Consider the following 17,724-nt stretch of genomic DNA (forward strand, 5'->3'; position numbering starts at 1 on the left):
GTTACTACTCCAGAAATCATTGATAAAATCCATGATATGGTGATGGATGACAGAAGAGTGAAGGTGCGTGAGATTGCTAGTGCTGTGGGCATCTCGAATGAACGGGTACATAATATTTTGCATCAACATTTGGACATGACAAAGCTATCCGCAAGATGGGGTGCCGCGATTGCTCACGCTTGACCAAAAACGAAATCGTGTGAAGTGTTGCAAGGACGGTTTGCAGCTGTTCCAGAAGAATCCGCAGGACTTTAAGCGTCGTTTCGTCAATGTGGATGAAACATGGATACATCACTACACTCCTGAGACCAAAGAACAATCAAAACAATGGGTTACCAAGGAGGAATCTGCGCCAAAAAAGGCGAAGATCGTTCCTTCGGGCGGAAAGATTATGGCGACTGTCTTTTGGGATTCACAAGGAATAATCCTCATCGACTATCTGGAAAAGGGTAAAACTATTACAGGTGCATATTATTCATCGTTATTGGACCGTTTGTAAACCGAGCTGCAAGAAAAACGCCCACGATTGGCCCACAAAAAAGTCCTTTTCCATCACGACAACGCACCAGCTCACACCTCAGCAGTTGTGGTCGCAAAATTAATGGAAATAGGGTTCCAACTCGTTTCACATCCCCCCTATTCTCCAGACTTGGCTCCCTCGGACTACTATTTGTTCCCCAATATGAAGAAATGGCTGGCGGGAAAAAGATTTTATTCAAACGAGTAGGTGATTGCAGAAACGAATGGCTATTTTTCAGACTTGGACAAATCCTATTATTCGGAAGGGATCAACAAACTAGAGCAGCGTTGGACGAAGTGTATAAGCCTAAAAGGAGACCATGTTGAAAAATAAAAAAGGTTTACCCCAAAAAATTAAGTAGTTTTTATTTTTGCACGGACTTTTCAAACGACCCTCGTAAGCAGGAGAATCTCAGTTTGAATTCCGCATGTAGCTACTTTTTATCTGTTAGAATAATAAAATAAAAAAAATGTTAATAGTAAAGTATGAGCTTCCGTCTAAGTCAATAACACCCAACTTGGAAACTAAACGGTAAACCGATTTCGATTGAAAAATTTCCAAAAATGCTTTTGAAATGATTGTCCCGGTTTTAAGAGCCCCAATCGTAATATAAAATTTGAGCTTTAAATTTGATAAAATTTGAAACATTTTATAGTCGAATTGTAAAAAGGTTGGTTTTAGCAATGATCAAAAAAACTAAGTTGGGATGGTTTAATAATTGGTTATATCTTCTGGGAACGCCAAATATTGTTGTAAACGGTGAACGAAGTCTGACGGTTACAGTTTGGTGAACTCTCTCGAGTTCTTCTTTGAACTCTATAATTGCCTCAGAGAACACAAACATTTTATTTTAAAAAAAGTAAATAATAGTATCTCCCATTCTCTGTATCAGTTTCCAAACCTTTAATTTCAAAAAAAAAAAAAAAATAATTACCCTTTCTCTCAAACTTCTAAAAATTGCTAAGAATATTAACAAAACAAGTATCTGAAATGCTGAATTTAACCAACAAAATTTTGGAACTAAGTAGGGATCACCAAACACTGTCCCGTATGTAATTTGGAATATATTGCGAGGACTTGGCATCACTCTTCATGACTGAGTATGACTTGCGTGTCTCAGGTACTATTTTGGCTGTACGCAGCTTCTTAGATCTGACTATTTGGAGATAGTGAATGATAGGTGATTGGTCGGCTCTTGCTGCCTATGTTCGGGATGCTTATCAACGTAGATCGAGAGATTATTAAAGAGATTACTTTATAATTTTATTACTATTTTTTTTTTTTTTTTTTTTTTTTATGATTTAAGGCGCGTCAACATCTAAGGTTATTGGCGCTCGGAGCTTTTTTCAGTGCACTGCCGGCCTCCGGACAGTGTTCTCTTGTTAATGGCAACACTGTTCATCACCGGGCAGTGAGCTGTAAGAAGCTCCTAGGAAGAGAAAATCTAAGGGTCAGCTGCTGGATTCGAACCCGGGACCTCCGCGTGGGAGTCCAGTATGCTAACCTCATAGCTAATCCCTTCCCTTATTACTGTTATTAATTTACGATTTCTGTTCGTGTAATGCCAAAATAGAAATTTAATTTGTTTATTTTTTATATAAACTTATTGTCACTCATTATTTTTTTGCTTCCTACATTAAATGTGGTAACTCGTCTGACTGTCTTAGACCTAGGCTACACATTTTTATAATTCGTCAATGTAAATAAATAAATAAGTAAATAAAAAATGTTTATAAAAATAAAATTATTATTATTGGTACAGCATTTTGGGGAGCTGGGAATTTTGAATACATCTTTTTGTTGTCAGCCCATCTTTTCAAAAGCCACTTTTCAGGCTCAGAACCCTGAAAACTCCGCTGCAAACTCGTTATAGAAAAGTTTGGTACGATTACAGTGCCTCTCAGTAATTAGTAAGATCAAGTACAAAAAAAAAATTATATAAAAAAATAAATAAATAAATAAAATAAAATGGAAAGTACATGCCCACACTGGCTTGAATTATGAAATGGAAGCATCTAAATATTTAGTTCCTATAAAAAAAATCACCTAATTTTATTATTCTATCATTAGACTGAAGGACAAACGTTTAATCTATTGTTCCAAAATAAGACAACAACAAAGGAAAAAACAAAAAATAATAAGCTGAGAAAACAAAATGAAAAAGACTTAAGAGAAAGCTATGCAACATTACTAAACATTATTAAAGCTACAAACAACCTTGAACTGCTATAACTTATTTCTCACATAACTAGGTCAAATGTGAAATTAAAGTTAAAATAATAATGAATTATTTACTTTTCTCCTAAGCTATTACCTATATATATCGATTAATAACATCTTATAGACGTAAATACAGATGTTGAAAACAGAAAAAGTATCGATAGTTCTTTAATGTGAAAAGTGAATAATAAACATATTTCCCTGGAGTATGGACAAAAATCGGGGAAATTTCTGTTATTCAATTGAAAGATTAGGAAATTATTATTTTTGGGGAATATCGAGGTGCGATCTTAAATAAAAACAACTTTTTTGCTTTATACCAACGTTTCGGTAATCATGACTCTTGATGATATACTCGTAGCTCTACATTAAACTTCACAAACTTTTTTTTATAATACCCTGAAGAAGGTAGTAAAAATTACCGAAATGTTGGTATAAGGCAAAAAAGTTGTTTTTATTTAAGACCGCACCTCGATATTCACCAAAAATCGATCTATCAACAGCGGTCGAAAAAACCAAAACCATCATTAAGAAATTACTTAGAAGTATTCGTACGATTTATTCTCCAAATTTTGAGTAAAGCATCTGGGAAAGCAGAAAACTTTCTACGAAGTTAGTTATAATCAAAACAAAACATAGTTCGATTCAACGAACATGTTACTTCTTCATTTTTTACAAATGAATATGAAAACTTGTATGAAATGGAAAAAAAAAATAAAAATAATAAATGAAATATCCAGCTGGTGGACCGTAAGATTGTCTCTCCCTAGGAGCACTGTTCGGAGGCCAGCAGTGCACTTAAAAGAAAATAAATAAATAAATAATAAAAAATAAAAAGCTCCGGGCGCCAATGAACTTAGAAGTAGAAGCGCCTTAAAAAACACAAACAAAAAGAAAAACAATGAAACAAAAGTTTATAGAGAATAAAAAGGCTAGTTTCAATTCAAATAACAACAAATTGGATAATTTCTAATTAAAAAAAAAGAAAAACTTAATTAATTTGCAGCAATTAACTAATTCAATTTAAATTAAATGGCTTAAAATATTAATAGAATTAAATGCAACTATTTATTTTCATGGCTATTGATAAACTTAAACGGAAAAAAACAAAAAAAGGGATCAAGTAAAAAGACGAGAAGTGGATTAAAATGGATACACATCTGTGGCTCAACCACAACAAGGTCTCCGGGAAGGGTATTTTCTTATGCCCTATGCCCTAACTAAAACTAGGGTTGTCTTCTCTATTCCGTCATAACTAGGAAATTGTTCGAACAAAAGTTTTTTAACAATATAAAGTGCAATAGGATAAAAAGGAAGGGCGCGTTTGTATGGATATATATATGCTTGTGTATTAGTGTGTGTGGGGGAGATAGAGAGGGGAGATAGAATACTTGAGGCGGATCTTGAAGAGAGAAAAAAAAAGAGAACATCTGGTGGCCGATAATCTACCGACGGCTCTTCTCCACTACTCAAACTTTATTATTACAAAAGTTAGAACATTTCTGGTAAGCGATTCGGTTATTAGCGGTATGGATTTAGGAGAAATAGCAGTTTATACAGGAAAGAGAATAGAGAGCTGCCATATACAATCCATGAAGGCCGATGACACCCACTTCTGGTGGCAGATAGATGGTCGCATGTTCAACATCCTTCTTTCTATTATTCGCCATAATAGAAACGTATTTCATTGCATTTGACATAAATCACTTCTCATGGATCATTATATTTCTCTCTGATAATTAATTTTAAAATTTTTATTTTTTCAATAATTTTAATTAGGTTTTGACTCATTTAAATTAATTACGTGTCAATTTTATTAAAGTTCTGAATAAATAATGGAAAAAAAACCCTTGCGACCGAAACAGCCATTTCGCTCAACAAGAGCACCATTTTACCCTAAATAATACATATGGAAAGCGAAAAAAAGTCATGTGAGTGTGCATATTAGAAGTTAAATATTAAATTGGAAATAAAATCATGATCAACTGAGCCGAAGATTGCCGAAGAAAATCGATCGCATTCGGCTTGTCGGAGAGAAGAGCGAGAAATGTGACGTTAAAAAGCACGGGCTAAGGCAAGATGGGTTACAGATCCCGGAATTCATTGAATTTGCAGTTCTCTAACCCATCGGTCCTTGATGCCATAGGTTTGGACTGACTTTACTACTCTGTACTTAGTTTATCCGCTATATCTCCGGAATGGATAATCGTAGAATCTTCAAACTTAATATTCCGTTCAAGTGTCACCACCGGAAGTGACAATAAATTTTTAGTCAAAATAGGCCTACCGGAAGTGCCACTTTACTGAATAGATTTTTCACTTTATTTCAAAAACCGCTTTTCCAATTTTCTTCAAACTTGGTATAATTATAGCTCACAAATAGTTCTATAACTTTTATTTGAAACATTTTTCTGTAATACTTTGATTAAGGGCACTTTTTGGGGGAGGGGATAGTTACCAATTTTCCCCCCTTGTTCAACTACGAATGGGTTGCAATTGTGCAGATTTTTGAATTTGAATTTTTCCCAGAAATATCCGTATTTTAAGGTACTTGAGACCGAAAAACTCAAAAAAAGGAAAAATCGCAGATAGTTCAAACTTGTTATTTCAGTGGTTGCCATATTAAAGTTTTGGGTCAAAATAGGTAAACCGGATGAAACACTTTACGAAATCATTTTTTTTTTTTTTCAGTATGAATGCTAGTTGCACATGTGTAGTAGATATATTACATTAATTAGAACATTTTCACGGGAAAATACAATTTTCGATACGACACCGGAAGCAAGGGTGGTTCGTTTTCTTCTAAAAGACCGTAATTGTTGATGACTGAATTTTGTTGACAGCCTAAGCACAAACAAAACTCGTGTATTAACACTCTTGTTTTAATTCTTCCGCAACATACACCAATATTTTATTATTGTTACTTTTTTTTAACCATATTTATTAATTACTGCTATAAAATAAAACAAAAACATAAATTAACCATAATAAAATTTTCTATTTATTACCATTATTTGTAATTGTTAATAATGCAAATTGAACTGCAATCATGGCATTTATTATTATATCTTCTGCAGTTGCATTAGACATTACGTGTCTCAATGTTATTGAATAGTAGAGGGGTAAAGTTGCGTACGGCCTTATTAGCCTTGGCCCAGATTGCTTTCTACGCATGCTCATTCGAAAACCAAGCCCATTTCTCCAACAATATTGTGTATATAACTTCCTAAATAAATATTTTGCGAATTACATGTAAAATTTTTTGAAAAATTAGAACGTAATGTGGGAATAATTGAGGTTGAAGAATTACTTTGAAGAAATACGGTATTTATTGAGCATTGGGAACTGGAAAATATTCTTTGATCGACAATCATAAAGTGGGTCATTAATCAAATATTTTTTTCCACTATAGTTGCAAATATACGTGTATAAAAAAAATGTATATATATGTATGAGACACGATACCAGAGTTAAGTTAGGGTGTTAGGGGAAATTTAGACGTGCCGAGATTTGTTTGGGTAATGGTTTGCTGTAGAGTTGCACCCTCTATAGCTCCCTCAGTAAACAACATATTATTGGTATGAAATTTACTTCTCTTATACACTTCATTTTCCTCAGTTATATGCTATAGTTTTCTTGTGAATCGATCCATAAGTTGTAAAGATATTGAGTGTTGAAATTTTTTTGGGTCATGGTTTGCTGTAGAGTTCCACCCCTATAGGTCCCTCAGTAAACAACATATTATTGGTATGAAATTTACTTCTCTTATACACTTCATTTTCCTCAGTTATATGCTATAGTTTTCTTGTGAATCGATCCATAAGTTGTAAAGATATTGAGTGTTGAAATTTTTTTGGGTCATGGTTTGCTGTAGAGTTCCACCCCTATAGGTCCCTCAGTAAACAACATATTATTGGTATGAAATTTACTTCTCTTATACACTTCATTTTCCTCAGTTATATGCTATAGTTTTCTTGTGAATCGATGCATAAGTTGAGAAGATATTGAGTGTTGAAATTCTTTTGGGTCATGGTTTGCTGTAGAGTTGCACCCTCTATAGCTCCCTCAGTAAACAACATATTATTGGTATGAAATTTACTTCTCTTATACACTTCATTTTCCTCAGTTATATGCTATAGTTTTCTTGTGAATCGATCCATAAGTTGTAAAGATATTGAGTGTTGAAATTTTTTTGGGTCATGGTTTGCTGTAGAGTTCCACCCCCATAGGTCCCTCAGTAAACAACATATTATTGGTATGAAATTTACTAATCTTATACACTTCATTTTCCTCAGTTATATGCTATAGTTTTCTTGTGAATCGATCCATAAGTTGTAAAGATATTGAGTGTTGAAATTCTTTTGGGTCATGGTTTGCTGTAGAGTTGCACCCCCTATAGCTCCCTCAGTAAACAACATATTATTGGTATGAAATTTCGTTCTCTTATACACTTCATTTTCCTCAGTTATATGCTATAGTTTTCTTGTGAATCGATCCATAAGTTGGGAAGATATTGAGTGTTGAAATTTTTTTGGGTCATGGTTTGCTGTAGAGTTCCACCCCTATAGCTCCCTCAGTAAACAACATATTATTGGTATGAAATTTACTTCTCTTATACACTTCATTTTCCTCAGTTATATGCTATAGTTTTCTTGTGAATCGATCCATAAGTTGTAAAGATATTGAGTGTTGAAATTTTTTTGGGTCATGGTTTGCTGTAGAGTTCCACCCCTATAGGTCCCTCAGTAAACAACATATTATTGGTATGAAATTTACTAATCTTATACACTTCATTTTCCTCAGTTATATGCTATAGTTTTCTTGTGAATCGATCCATAAGTTGTAAAGATATTGAGTGTTGAAATTCTTTTGGGTCATGGTTTGCTGTAGAGTTGCACCCCCTATAGCTCCCTCAGTAAACAACATATTATTGGTATGAAATTTCGTTCTCTTATACACTTCATTTTCCTCAGTTATATGCTATAGTTTTCTTGTGAATCGATCCATAAGTTGGGAAGATATTGAGTGTTGAAATTTTTTTGGGTCATGGTTTGCTGTAGAGTTGCACCCTCTATAGCTCCCTCAGTAAACAACATATTATTGGTATGAATTTCGTTCTCTTATACACTTCATTTTCCTCAGTTATATGCTATAGTTTTCTTGTGAATCGATCCATAAGTTGGGAAGATATTGAGTGTTGAAATTTTTTTGGGTCATGGTTTGCTGTAGAGTTGCACCCTCTATAGCTCCCTCAGTAAACAACATATTATTGGTATGAAATTTCGTTCTCTTATACACTTCATTTTCCTCAGTTATATGCTATAGTTTTCTTGTGAATCGATCCATAAGTTGGGAAGATATTGAGTGTTGAAATTTTTTTGGGTCATGGTTTGCTGTAGAGTTGCACCCCCTATAGCTCCCTCAGTAAACAACATATTATTGGTATGAAATTTCGTTCTCTTATACACTTCATTTTCCTCAGTTATATGCTATAGTTTTCTTGTGAATCGATCCATAAGTTGGGAAGATATTGAGTGTTGAAATTTTTTTGGGTCATGGTTGGCTGTAGAGTTCCACCCCTATAGGTCCCTCAGTAAACAACATATTATTGGTATGAAATTTACTAATCTTATACACTTCATTTTCCTCAGTTATATGCTATAGTTTTCTTGTGAATCGATCCATAAGTTGGGAAGATATTGTGTTGAAATTTTTTTGGGTCATGGTTTGCTGTAGAGTTGCACCCTCTATAGCTCCCTCAGTAAACAACATATTATTGGTATGAAATTTCGTTCTCTTATACACTTCATTTTCCTCAGTTATATGCTATAGTTTTCTTGTGAATCGATCCATAAGTTGGGAAGATATTGAGTGTTGAAATTTTTTTGGGTCATGGTTTGCTGTAGAGTTGCATCCTCTATAGCTCCCTCAGTAAACAACATATTATTGGTATGAAATTTCGCTCTCTTATACACTTCATTTTCCTCAGTTATATGCTATAGTTTTCTTGTGAATCGATCCATAAGTTGGGAAGATATTGAGTGTTGAAATTTTTTTGGGTCATGGTTTGCTGTAGAGTTGCACCCTCTATAGCTCCCTCAGTAAACAACATATTATTGGTATGAAATTTCGTTCTCTTATACACTTCATTTTCCTCAGTTATATGCTATAGTTTTCTTGTGAATCGATCCATAAGTTGGGAAGATATTGAGTGTTGAAATTTTTTTGGGTCATGGTTTGCTGTAGAGTTGCACCCCCTATAGCTCCCTCAGTAAACAACATATTATTGGTATGAAATTTCGTTCTCTTATACACTTCATTTTCCTCAGTTATATGCTATAGTTTTCTTGTGAATCGATCCATAAGTTGGGAAGATATTGAGTGTTGAAATTTTTTTGGGTCATGGTTGGCTGTAGAGTTCCACCCCTATAGGTCCCTCAGTAAACAACATATTATTGGTATGAAATTTACTAATCTTATACACTTCATTTTCCTCAGTTATATGCTATAGTTTTCTTGTGAATCGATCCATAAGTTGGGAAGATATTATGTTGAAATTTTTTTGGGTCATGGTTTGCTGTAGAGTTGCACCCTCTATAGCTCCCTCAGTAAACAACATATTATTGGTATGAAATTTCGTTCTCTTATACACTTCATTTTCCTCAGTTATATGCTATAGTTTTCTTGTGAATCGATCCATAAGTTGGGAAGATATTGAGTGTTGAAATTTTTTTGGGTCATGGTTTGCTGTAGAGTTGCACCCCCTATAGCTCCCTCAGTAAGCAACATATTATTGGTATGAAATTTCGTTCTCTTATACACTTCATTTTCCTCAGTTATATGCTATAGTTTTCTTGTGAATCGATCCATAAGTTGGGAAGATATTGAGTGTTGAAATTTTTTTGGGTCATGGTTTGCTGTAGAGTTGCACCCTCTATAGCTCTCTCAGTAAACAACATATTATTGGTATGAATTTCGTTCTCTTATACACTTCATTTTCCTCAGTTATATGCTATAGTTTTCTTGTGAATCGATCCATAAGTTGGGAAGATATTGAGTGTTGAAATTTTTTTGGGTCATGGTTTGCTGTAGAGTTGCACCCCCTATAGCTCCCTCAGTAAACAACATATTATTGGTATGAAATTTCGTTCTCTTATACACTTCATTTTCCTCAGTTATATGCTATAGTTTTCTTGTGAATCGATCCATAAGTTGGGAAGATATTGAGTGTTGAAATTTTTTTGGGTCATGGTTGGCTGTAGAGTTCCACCCCTATAGGTCCCTCAGTAAACAACATATTATTGGTATGAAATTTACTAATCTTATACACTTCATTTTCCTCAGTTATATGCTATAGTTTTCTTGTGAATCGATCCATAAGTTGGGAAGATATTGTGTTGAAATTTTTTTGGGTCATGGTTTGCTGTAGAGTTGCACCCTCTATAGCTCCCTCAGTAAACAACATATTATTGGTATGAAATTTCGTTCTCTTATACACTTCATTTTCCTCAGTTATATGCTATAGTTTTCTTGTGAATCGATCCATAAGTTGGGAAGATATTGAGTGTTGAAATTTTTTTGGGTCATGGTTTGCTGTAGAGTTGCACCCCCTATAGCTCCCTCAGTAAGCAACATATTATTGGTATGAAATTTCGTTCTCTTATACACTTCATTTTTCTCAGTTATATGCTATAGTTTTCTTGTGAATCGATCCATAAGTTGGGAAAATATTGAGTGTTGAAATTTTTTTGGGTCATGGTTTGCTGTAGAGTTGCACCCTCTATAGCTCCCTCAGTAAACAACATATTATTGGTATGAAATTTCGTTCTCTTATACACTTCATTTTCCTCAGTTATATGCTATAGTTTTCTTGTGAATCGATCCATAAGTTGGGAAGATATTGAGTGTTGAAATTTTTTTGGGTCATGGTTTGCTGTAGAGTTGCACCCTCTATAGCTCCCTCAGTAAACAACATATTATTGGTATGAAATTTCGTTCTCTTATACACTTCATTTTCCTCAGTTATATGCTATAGTTTTCTTGTGAATCGATCCATAAGTTGGGAAGATATTGAGTGTTAAAATTTTTTTGGGTCATGGTTTGCTGTAGAGTTGCACCCTCTATAGCTCCCTCAGTAAACAACATATTATTGGTACGAAATTTCGTTCACTTATACACTTCATTTTCCTCAGTTATATGCTATAGTTTTCTTGTGAATCGATCCATAAGTTGGGAAGATATTGAGTGTTAAAATTTTTTTGGGTCATGGTTTGCTGTAGAGTTGCACCCTCTATAGCTCCCTCAGTAAACAACATATTATTGGTACGAAATTTCGTTCACTTATACACTTCATTTTCCTCAGTTATATGCTATAGTTTTCTTGTGAATCGATCCATAAGTTGGGAAGATATTGTGTTGAAATTTTTTTGGGTCATGGTTTGCTGTAGAGTTGCACCCTCTATAGCTCCCTCAGTAAACAACATATTATTGGTATGAAATTTCGTTCTCTTATACACTTCATTTTCCTCAGTTATATGCTATAGTTTTCTTGTGAATCGATCCATAAGTTGGGAAGATATTGAGTGTTGAAATTTTTTTGGGTCATGGTTTGCTGTAGAGTTGCACCCTCTATAGCTCCCTCAGTAAACAACATATTATTGGTATGAAATTTCGTTCTCTTATACACTTCATTTTCCTCAGTTATATGCTATAGTTTTCTTGTGAATCGATCCATAAGTTGGGAAGATATTGAGTGTTGAAATTTTTTTGGGTCATGGTTTGCTGTAGAGTTGCACCCCCTATAGCTCCCTCAGTAAACAACATATTATTGGTATGAAATTTCGTTCTCTTATACACTTCATTTTCCTCAGTTATATGCTATAGTTTTCTTGTGAATCGATCCATAAGTTGGGAAGATATTGAGTGTTGAAATTTTTTTGGGTCATGGTTTGCTGTAGAGTTCCACCCCTATAGCTCCCTCAGTAAACAACATATTATTGGTATGAAATTTCCTTCTCTTATACACTTCATTTTCCACAGTTATATGCTATAGTTTTCTTGTGAATCGATCCATAAGTTGTAAAGATATTGAGTGTTGAAATTTCTTTGGGTCCTGGTTTGCTGTAGAGTTCCACCCTTTATAGCTCCCTCAGTAAACAACATATTATTGGTATGAAATTTACTTCTCTTATACACTTCATTTTCCTCAGTTATATGCTATAGTTTTCTTGTGAATCGATCCATAAGTTGTAAAGATATTGAGTGTTGAAATTTTTTTGGGTCATGGTTTGCTGTAGAGTTGCACCCCCATTTCTATCACTAAAAGTAAAGTTGAAAATATGAGCTACTCTTTTTAAACTTTCTTGATAAGAAAAGAAGCATTAAATAAAGAAATGATTATATGTTAATAAATTAATAAAACAGAAATGGTTACCAACACACATATTATAATATGTACAAGAGTGGAACAGCTGGTGAAAGGGATTTAAACAAAGCTATGTAAAGGAAAAGAGTTATAATAAAGTCGAGACGGATTTAGAATAGAGTTAAATGGGTGAACAGACAGATAATCGTCAAAGTGAAGAGATAAAGCGATGTAGGTGGCCGTGTACTCGTGATGCCAGTTAAGAAACCGGACCTTAACCACTCTTTTCAAGCTGAAGCCGCCCCGTTCATACGGCGCGCCTAATTCTCACTAGACATCCCATTCACTTGAGACTACCTTTCAATAGAGAAACCCGGTTTCAATGTTCTTACTTATAAACATTGGCTTTTTGGTGAACTTCCATGTTAAAAAAAAAGAACTCTCGATGCTGACGAATAAGATCTGTTTCTTACAACTATTCTTTTTGCTACTCTCTCAAACCTCAAAAGGATATTTCACTTCCGGTGTGGTCCCAAAATAAAAATCTAAAGACTCAAAATCTGATTAAATGATTCAAATAATTTCGAAAATGGATTAAAGATTATTAATGGCCAGATAATATATTTTTATTTTATCTGTTGCACTATGCATGTATACCAGATCGGTTTCAGACTTACTTTATCATCAGAGACATAATCACTTCGATGTAGAAATTTCGACTTCACTTATGTTTCTTCATAAGATAACTCATTAAAGTTAGCAAGTGCAGTGTGAGACGGAAACATCAGTAAAAATCGAAATTTCTATACCGACTTGATTAATGTATCTATGAGAATGAATGTCTGAAACCGATCAGAGATACACTGCGCATGCGTGGTAAGACGGATAAAATACTTCCCTCACTTAGTAAGATAAAAGTAAAAACTGTAATATATTTCGATCAAATATAGTCTTACTGATATTTTTTATATTATTAAGGGTGAACACAATTAGTAATAATAACTTTTTTTTGAACTCAAGGTCCTCAATAATATTATAATATAAAAAACATATAGAAAATTAATAAGAATAAAATCAAGAACATCGTAATAAGACACTTTCCGTAAAGAACACAAATATTCATGAAAAATAAAAATGAATCCATCAATAGACTAAACAATAATAAATAAACGGAGAGAATCATTTTATTTATTTATTTTTTTCAAATATTGTAATTTTATACGCCTAATAAATAAAGATTGCACAAGAGGCTGAGCGCGATGCAACCGTTGCCCATCCTTGATGCACAAGCAAGCGGTACCGCTATTGAGGAAGAGATCTAACACCATGGCAACAGGTGAATTTAAGAGAGTTTTTTTTCAGGTGAAGCTGCTTTGATTTTTATCACATCACTTTTTTGATTTAATATATTTTTGCATCAGCCATTATTTATGATAAAGACACTTTTAACCACTGGACTGCAATCGTACTTATCAAATTGAAAACTCTAATACAAATTATTAATAAAATAATAATGATAATAATACAATCAATTTCAACCCGATCTACTTGAGTGCAACCCCCAGTTAATGAAGATGTTTCTCTCTCAGTTAGAAAATCATCCACTTATTTACTTTATTAAACATTGTAACCTGAAATGACACTATTTAATGGTCCTAGTTATTTACAAATTTTCGTTGGATAGATTTCAAATCAAGTAAATAACTTCGCAATTGAAGTAGGGAATTTAGAGTGAAATAAAGATCGTTTTCGAAAAAATAAAAATGGGAAATTGACCTTGATGATTCTAAGGGGTTACTCTTTTTTTTAATTCTTCGTATGGAAAGGAAAACAAAAATTCAGAAAATTAACAGCCATCACATCATTCGTAACATTTATTCAAGGAAAATTTACTGCTTAAGGGCACTATCGCGGGAAAAGGATGGTAAATCCCCACATAAATTGAGAAACGTTTGGTATAGTTACAAAATTCCTGATATGAGGAAATTGCCTTCTCGTAAAGTTCCAACTTTTAGAATGAGTAGTTTGCTCTTGCGAAGTGGCAATAATAATGAATTCACCAGATGCACCAGTAAATAAAAAAATAACATGATCTCAATATATACCCACAATTCCCAGCCATTCAGTTACAATCAGGTTAAATTCATTAAGTGAGTGGAGAAGGAAAGATTAATAACAGACATAGAGTTGCTGTTTGATAGTGTGGTTAACAAAATTATGTAAACATAATAGAACTTTATAAAAAATAAATAAGTGAATTTTTTCTATACTTAAATTCAAAGAAACAAAAATAGCAAGCTGAGAAATCAGAAAAGTTGCTTGAGATGTTTTTGTTGGTATTCCTCCTCTTTTTTTGAAGAAAAAGAATTTAAAGAAGATAATATCTTTAACATCCAAACAAAAATTAGGCCACATCATGCTTTCTACATGAAAAGACGCTTATCACTGGGTTCAACCGAAGAGTACACCAAAACGGCTTTTCTTGGGTAATGCCCTATGAACTCTAGCAAGAATTAACTAATCAGCGGTATACACGCTTATAAACATACCAATAACGTTAATTTCATTATTTCATACATTTGAACTAAGGGATTACACAGTATTTGCCAGTTTTTTTCAAACCTTCAAGGTTTCATGCTGAAATACTTATTACAAACGAAACACGGCAATGTGTGAATTACAATCAATATCAAATAAATAAATAACACTTACATTTGGGCTTCTGCTTCTCAACAAGCATGAGGTTGTTGTGCCAGACTTCTGGCCGTTTGACGTGCACGGCAGAATCCATAGCTGCCGGCACTATGTCCGAGCTCAGTAGAACCATCGAACCATCCGACCCACCCACAACTATTCCCCTTCCCTCCAGTATTGTTATTTAAGTAAATAAAATAAACTATATAACTAGATATACACTGTCCACATAACACTATCACTGCCCAACGAGCAAGCTTCCTTTCTTGAGTCCGTGAAGAGAAACAAAGAACAACAGAAGTAAAGTTAAAAAAAACCGTAAAATATCCCTTCGGTATCACGTTAAAATAATTTTTAAAAACCACTAACACAAATGCATCATACTTCTCAAAACAATCAAAACAAAACGTTAAGGTTATGCACCTTCACTTGATTCTATTTACAAAAAACTTTTTTAATTAAGAGTTATATTCGTACCTAAATTATGATTTTCGAAGATTCAGATCATAAATTATGCTAGTGAATATTGCGTTTTGCTTGATTAAATCTTGCACAGCTTGCCAACCACGCGCACACCCCTCTAGATTCAGGCGGACATATAATGGACTCTTCCGCACAGGTCAAAAGCACGATAGCAAAATAACAACAAACTAGTACTTGAAACATGTGAATTTACTGCAATAATGATTAAAAAATGCTTTTTAAATAGCATCACACATTAAAAACATAAATATGAATGAATATACCTAAAGTCATTTATAACACTAAGAAATTATATCCTATATTCACATTATAGCGAATGTTCTTAAGTAACTTGTTCTCACTTGTTAAATAATGAAGTCTAGTAGATGAAACACTGATGTTAGATATACACATCTTGTCGAATGAACCTCCAACTAACTGTCAATCCATGTGAACGTTAAAAATTATAGAAATGACACAAGTTTCACACATAAAAATTGTAATAGGACTAAGCACGCCCCACAACAGAACCATCAAACATGGCAGTCACTGTACTGAACTGGCGTGGCCAAGTCGATCCAGTGATCATTTCTAACAACACTAGCGCTAGTTACTAAGTGCTCATCCCGACTGGCTTTGTAACCTTTATTTAACTAAATCAAAAATGTTTTAATGTATGCAAATATTTTTAAATTTTCTGTTTTCTTAATATCCTAGTTTTTCAAAAGTATCATTAAAAAGGCTTAATATGATAAGAATGATTTTTATGCAGTAGCAACATTGCACTAAAACAACAATTTGTCTAAAACTAAGAGGCCCAGTGATTGGCTTGAAACGAAAGATGACGTCATTTCATCATAATCATAACCAATAATATTGTGGTTAAATTTGCGGACATATTCCTTAGATTTTTTTTTTTTAACTTATTTTATTTGCTTTTTCAAGGAGGTATATTTAAATTGCAGCTAATGTAAATAATAAAAGAATAATGCAACATTTTATTGGCCACAGAAATCAGTAAATATTCAATGTTAACAATTTATTTGATTTTGTAAAGAAAATTTAAATGTACTAAATAAATTCGAATTATAAAGGGGCTTTGATTATAGAAACTAAGAGTAATAAGGTTCTCCCATGCCTGTCGCATCTCGTTAAAAACAATTAATTCCATGGTTCTCAGATCTCGCTGCCCTCCTATTTTACTTGCCGCCAATGTGCTTCTTTTCTTTTATATGCACTGCAATCCAAAAAAAAGTGTATCGACTGAAATAATATTAGGACCTGAAGGAAGCATTAGTCAACATACATTAATAAAGGTCAAAGGAAGAATGAGATTTTTCAGCTTGAAATAAACTTTTAATGAATGATGAAATCTTTATTGTTATATATATGGAACAACATCTGTTGTTTTTTAAACTGCTATCATTGATTTGTTTCTTAATTCTGGTTGGATACGTTGAGTTGAGAATGATGTAACAGGTTCCATTTGGTGAATTTGATTTTCAGCAGTTAAGATTGTGCCTCATTCGTTATACTACAATGGATACAAAGGTACTTTGATTTTTATCCGGAATATTTGTTTATTCAGAGTGTAATTATATTTCAGAATATGTTTTTATTCTGAATGTTTTTTAGGTTTTCAGTTTTTCATAAACTGTGTATATGTGTACAAACAAAGAATAAATAAAACAAATCCAACGTACACTGGATACCAACGCTGGGAACTAGACATATGTCATATCAATATTTTTAAGCGCTAATTAGAAATTCTTTAAGAATTGGTCTTTAAAACAGTTGAAATATTATTACTTGGCTATCAAAGAAACTGAAATGATGAACCAGCTGTAGCAAAGGTAATTTTAAAGTTTGTTTGACTCTGAATGGTAAATAAAAATAGAAACATTATTTTAGTGATGATGGTTTTTCATAAAAGTAAACATTTAAGTTGCATAAATTTAAGAATTTTGCTAAGTAACTTAGGATCAAACTGCACTCTAGCTAATTGAAATTTAGATGTCTGCGCTATCTATTGATGACTTGGATAATTTGACCCAGAAAAGTAATTTACTGCAACATTTCACTACTAAGATTTGAAGATTTATTCGCTTTTTTTATTTTTTGAAGACTGTTTTGATTTATCTTGAAAATTGTTAATATTATAATAGCCAAACATAAAACAATATAAAGTAATGCCTATTTTTCAGGTGGCTCAACATCCAACTAACTAGGTAGTCAAACATATCTTTTTAATATTACTGCATTGATAGCTTTTCTAAGTGACTTTGTTAAAATTAGAAGGAACGATGCAATACTTTAAAGTTGCATATTCTAATACAGAGTTCAAATCGTAAAAAATCATCAGTAAGTATCACACGTATTAGTATGCCTTCAGTCTTTCTTTTTTCTCTAAATTGTTCTTATGTTTTTTTTTACTTTTTAATAGTTATGGATTTGCCACCAAGCT

At 33.2% G+C, this 17,724-nt stretch overlaps 1 protein-coding gene across 3 annotated transcripts in view; it reads right to left on the minus strand.

Moving 5' to 3' along the window:
* The window catches only part of mnb (minibrain), a 159,620-nt gene extending 143,840 nt beyond the window's left edge, over positions 1 to 15,780 (minus strand). For all 3 annotated transcript variants that reach the window (XM_074124785.1, XM_074124784.1, XM_074124786.1), the window contains exon 1: positions 14,817 to 15,780. In XM_074124785.1, coding sequence (XP_073980886.1) covers positions 14,817 to 14,931 — 115 coding nt within the window. In that variant the 5' untranslated portion in view covers positions 14,932 to 15,780. The remainder of the gene's footprint in view (positions 1 to 14,816) is intronic.
* Between the last annotated feature and the right edge of the window lie 1,944 nt (positions 15,781 to 17,724).

The sequence above is a fragment of the Rhodnius prolixus genome, unplaced genomic scaffold (genome assembly GCF_049639745.1).
Source record: "Rhodnius prolixus isolate KJV_2025 unplaced genomic scaffold, Rpr scaffold_3, whole genome shotgun sequence".
Lineage (NCBI taxonomy): Eukaryota > Metazoa > Arthropoda > Insecta > Hemiptera > Reduviidae > Rhodnius > Rhodnius prolixus.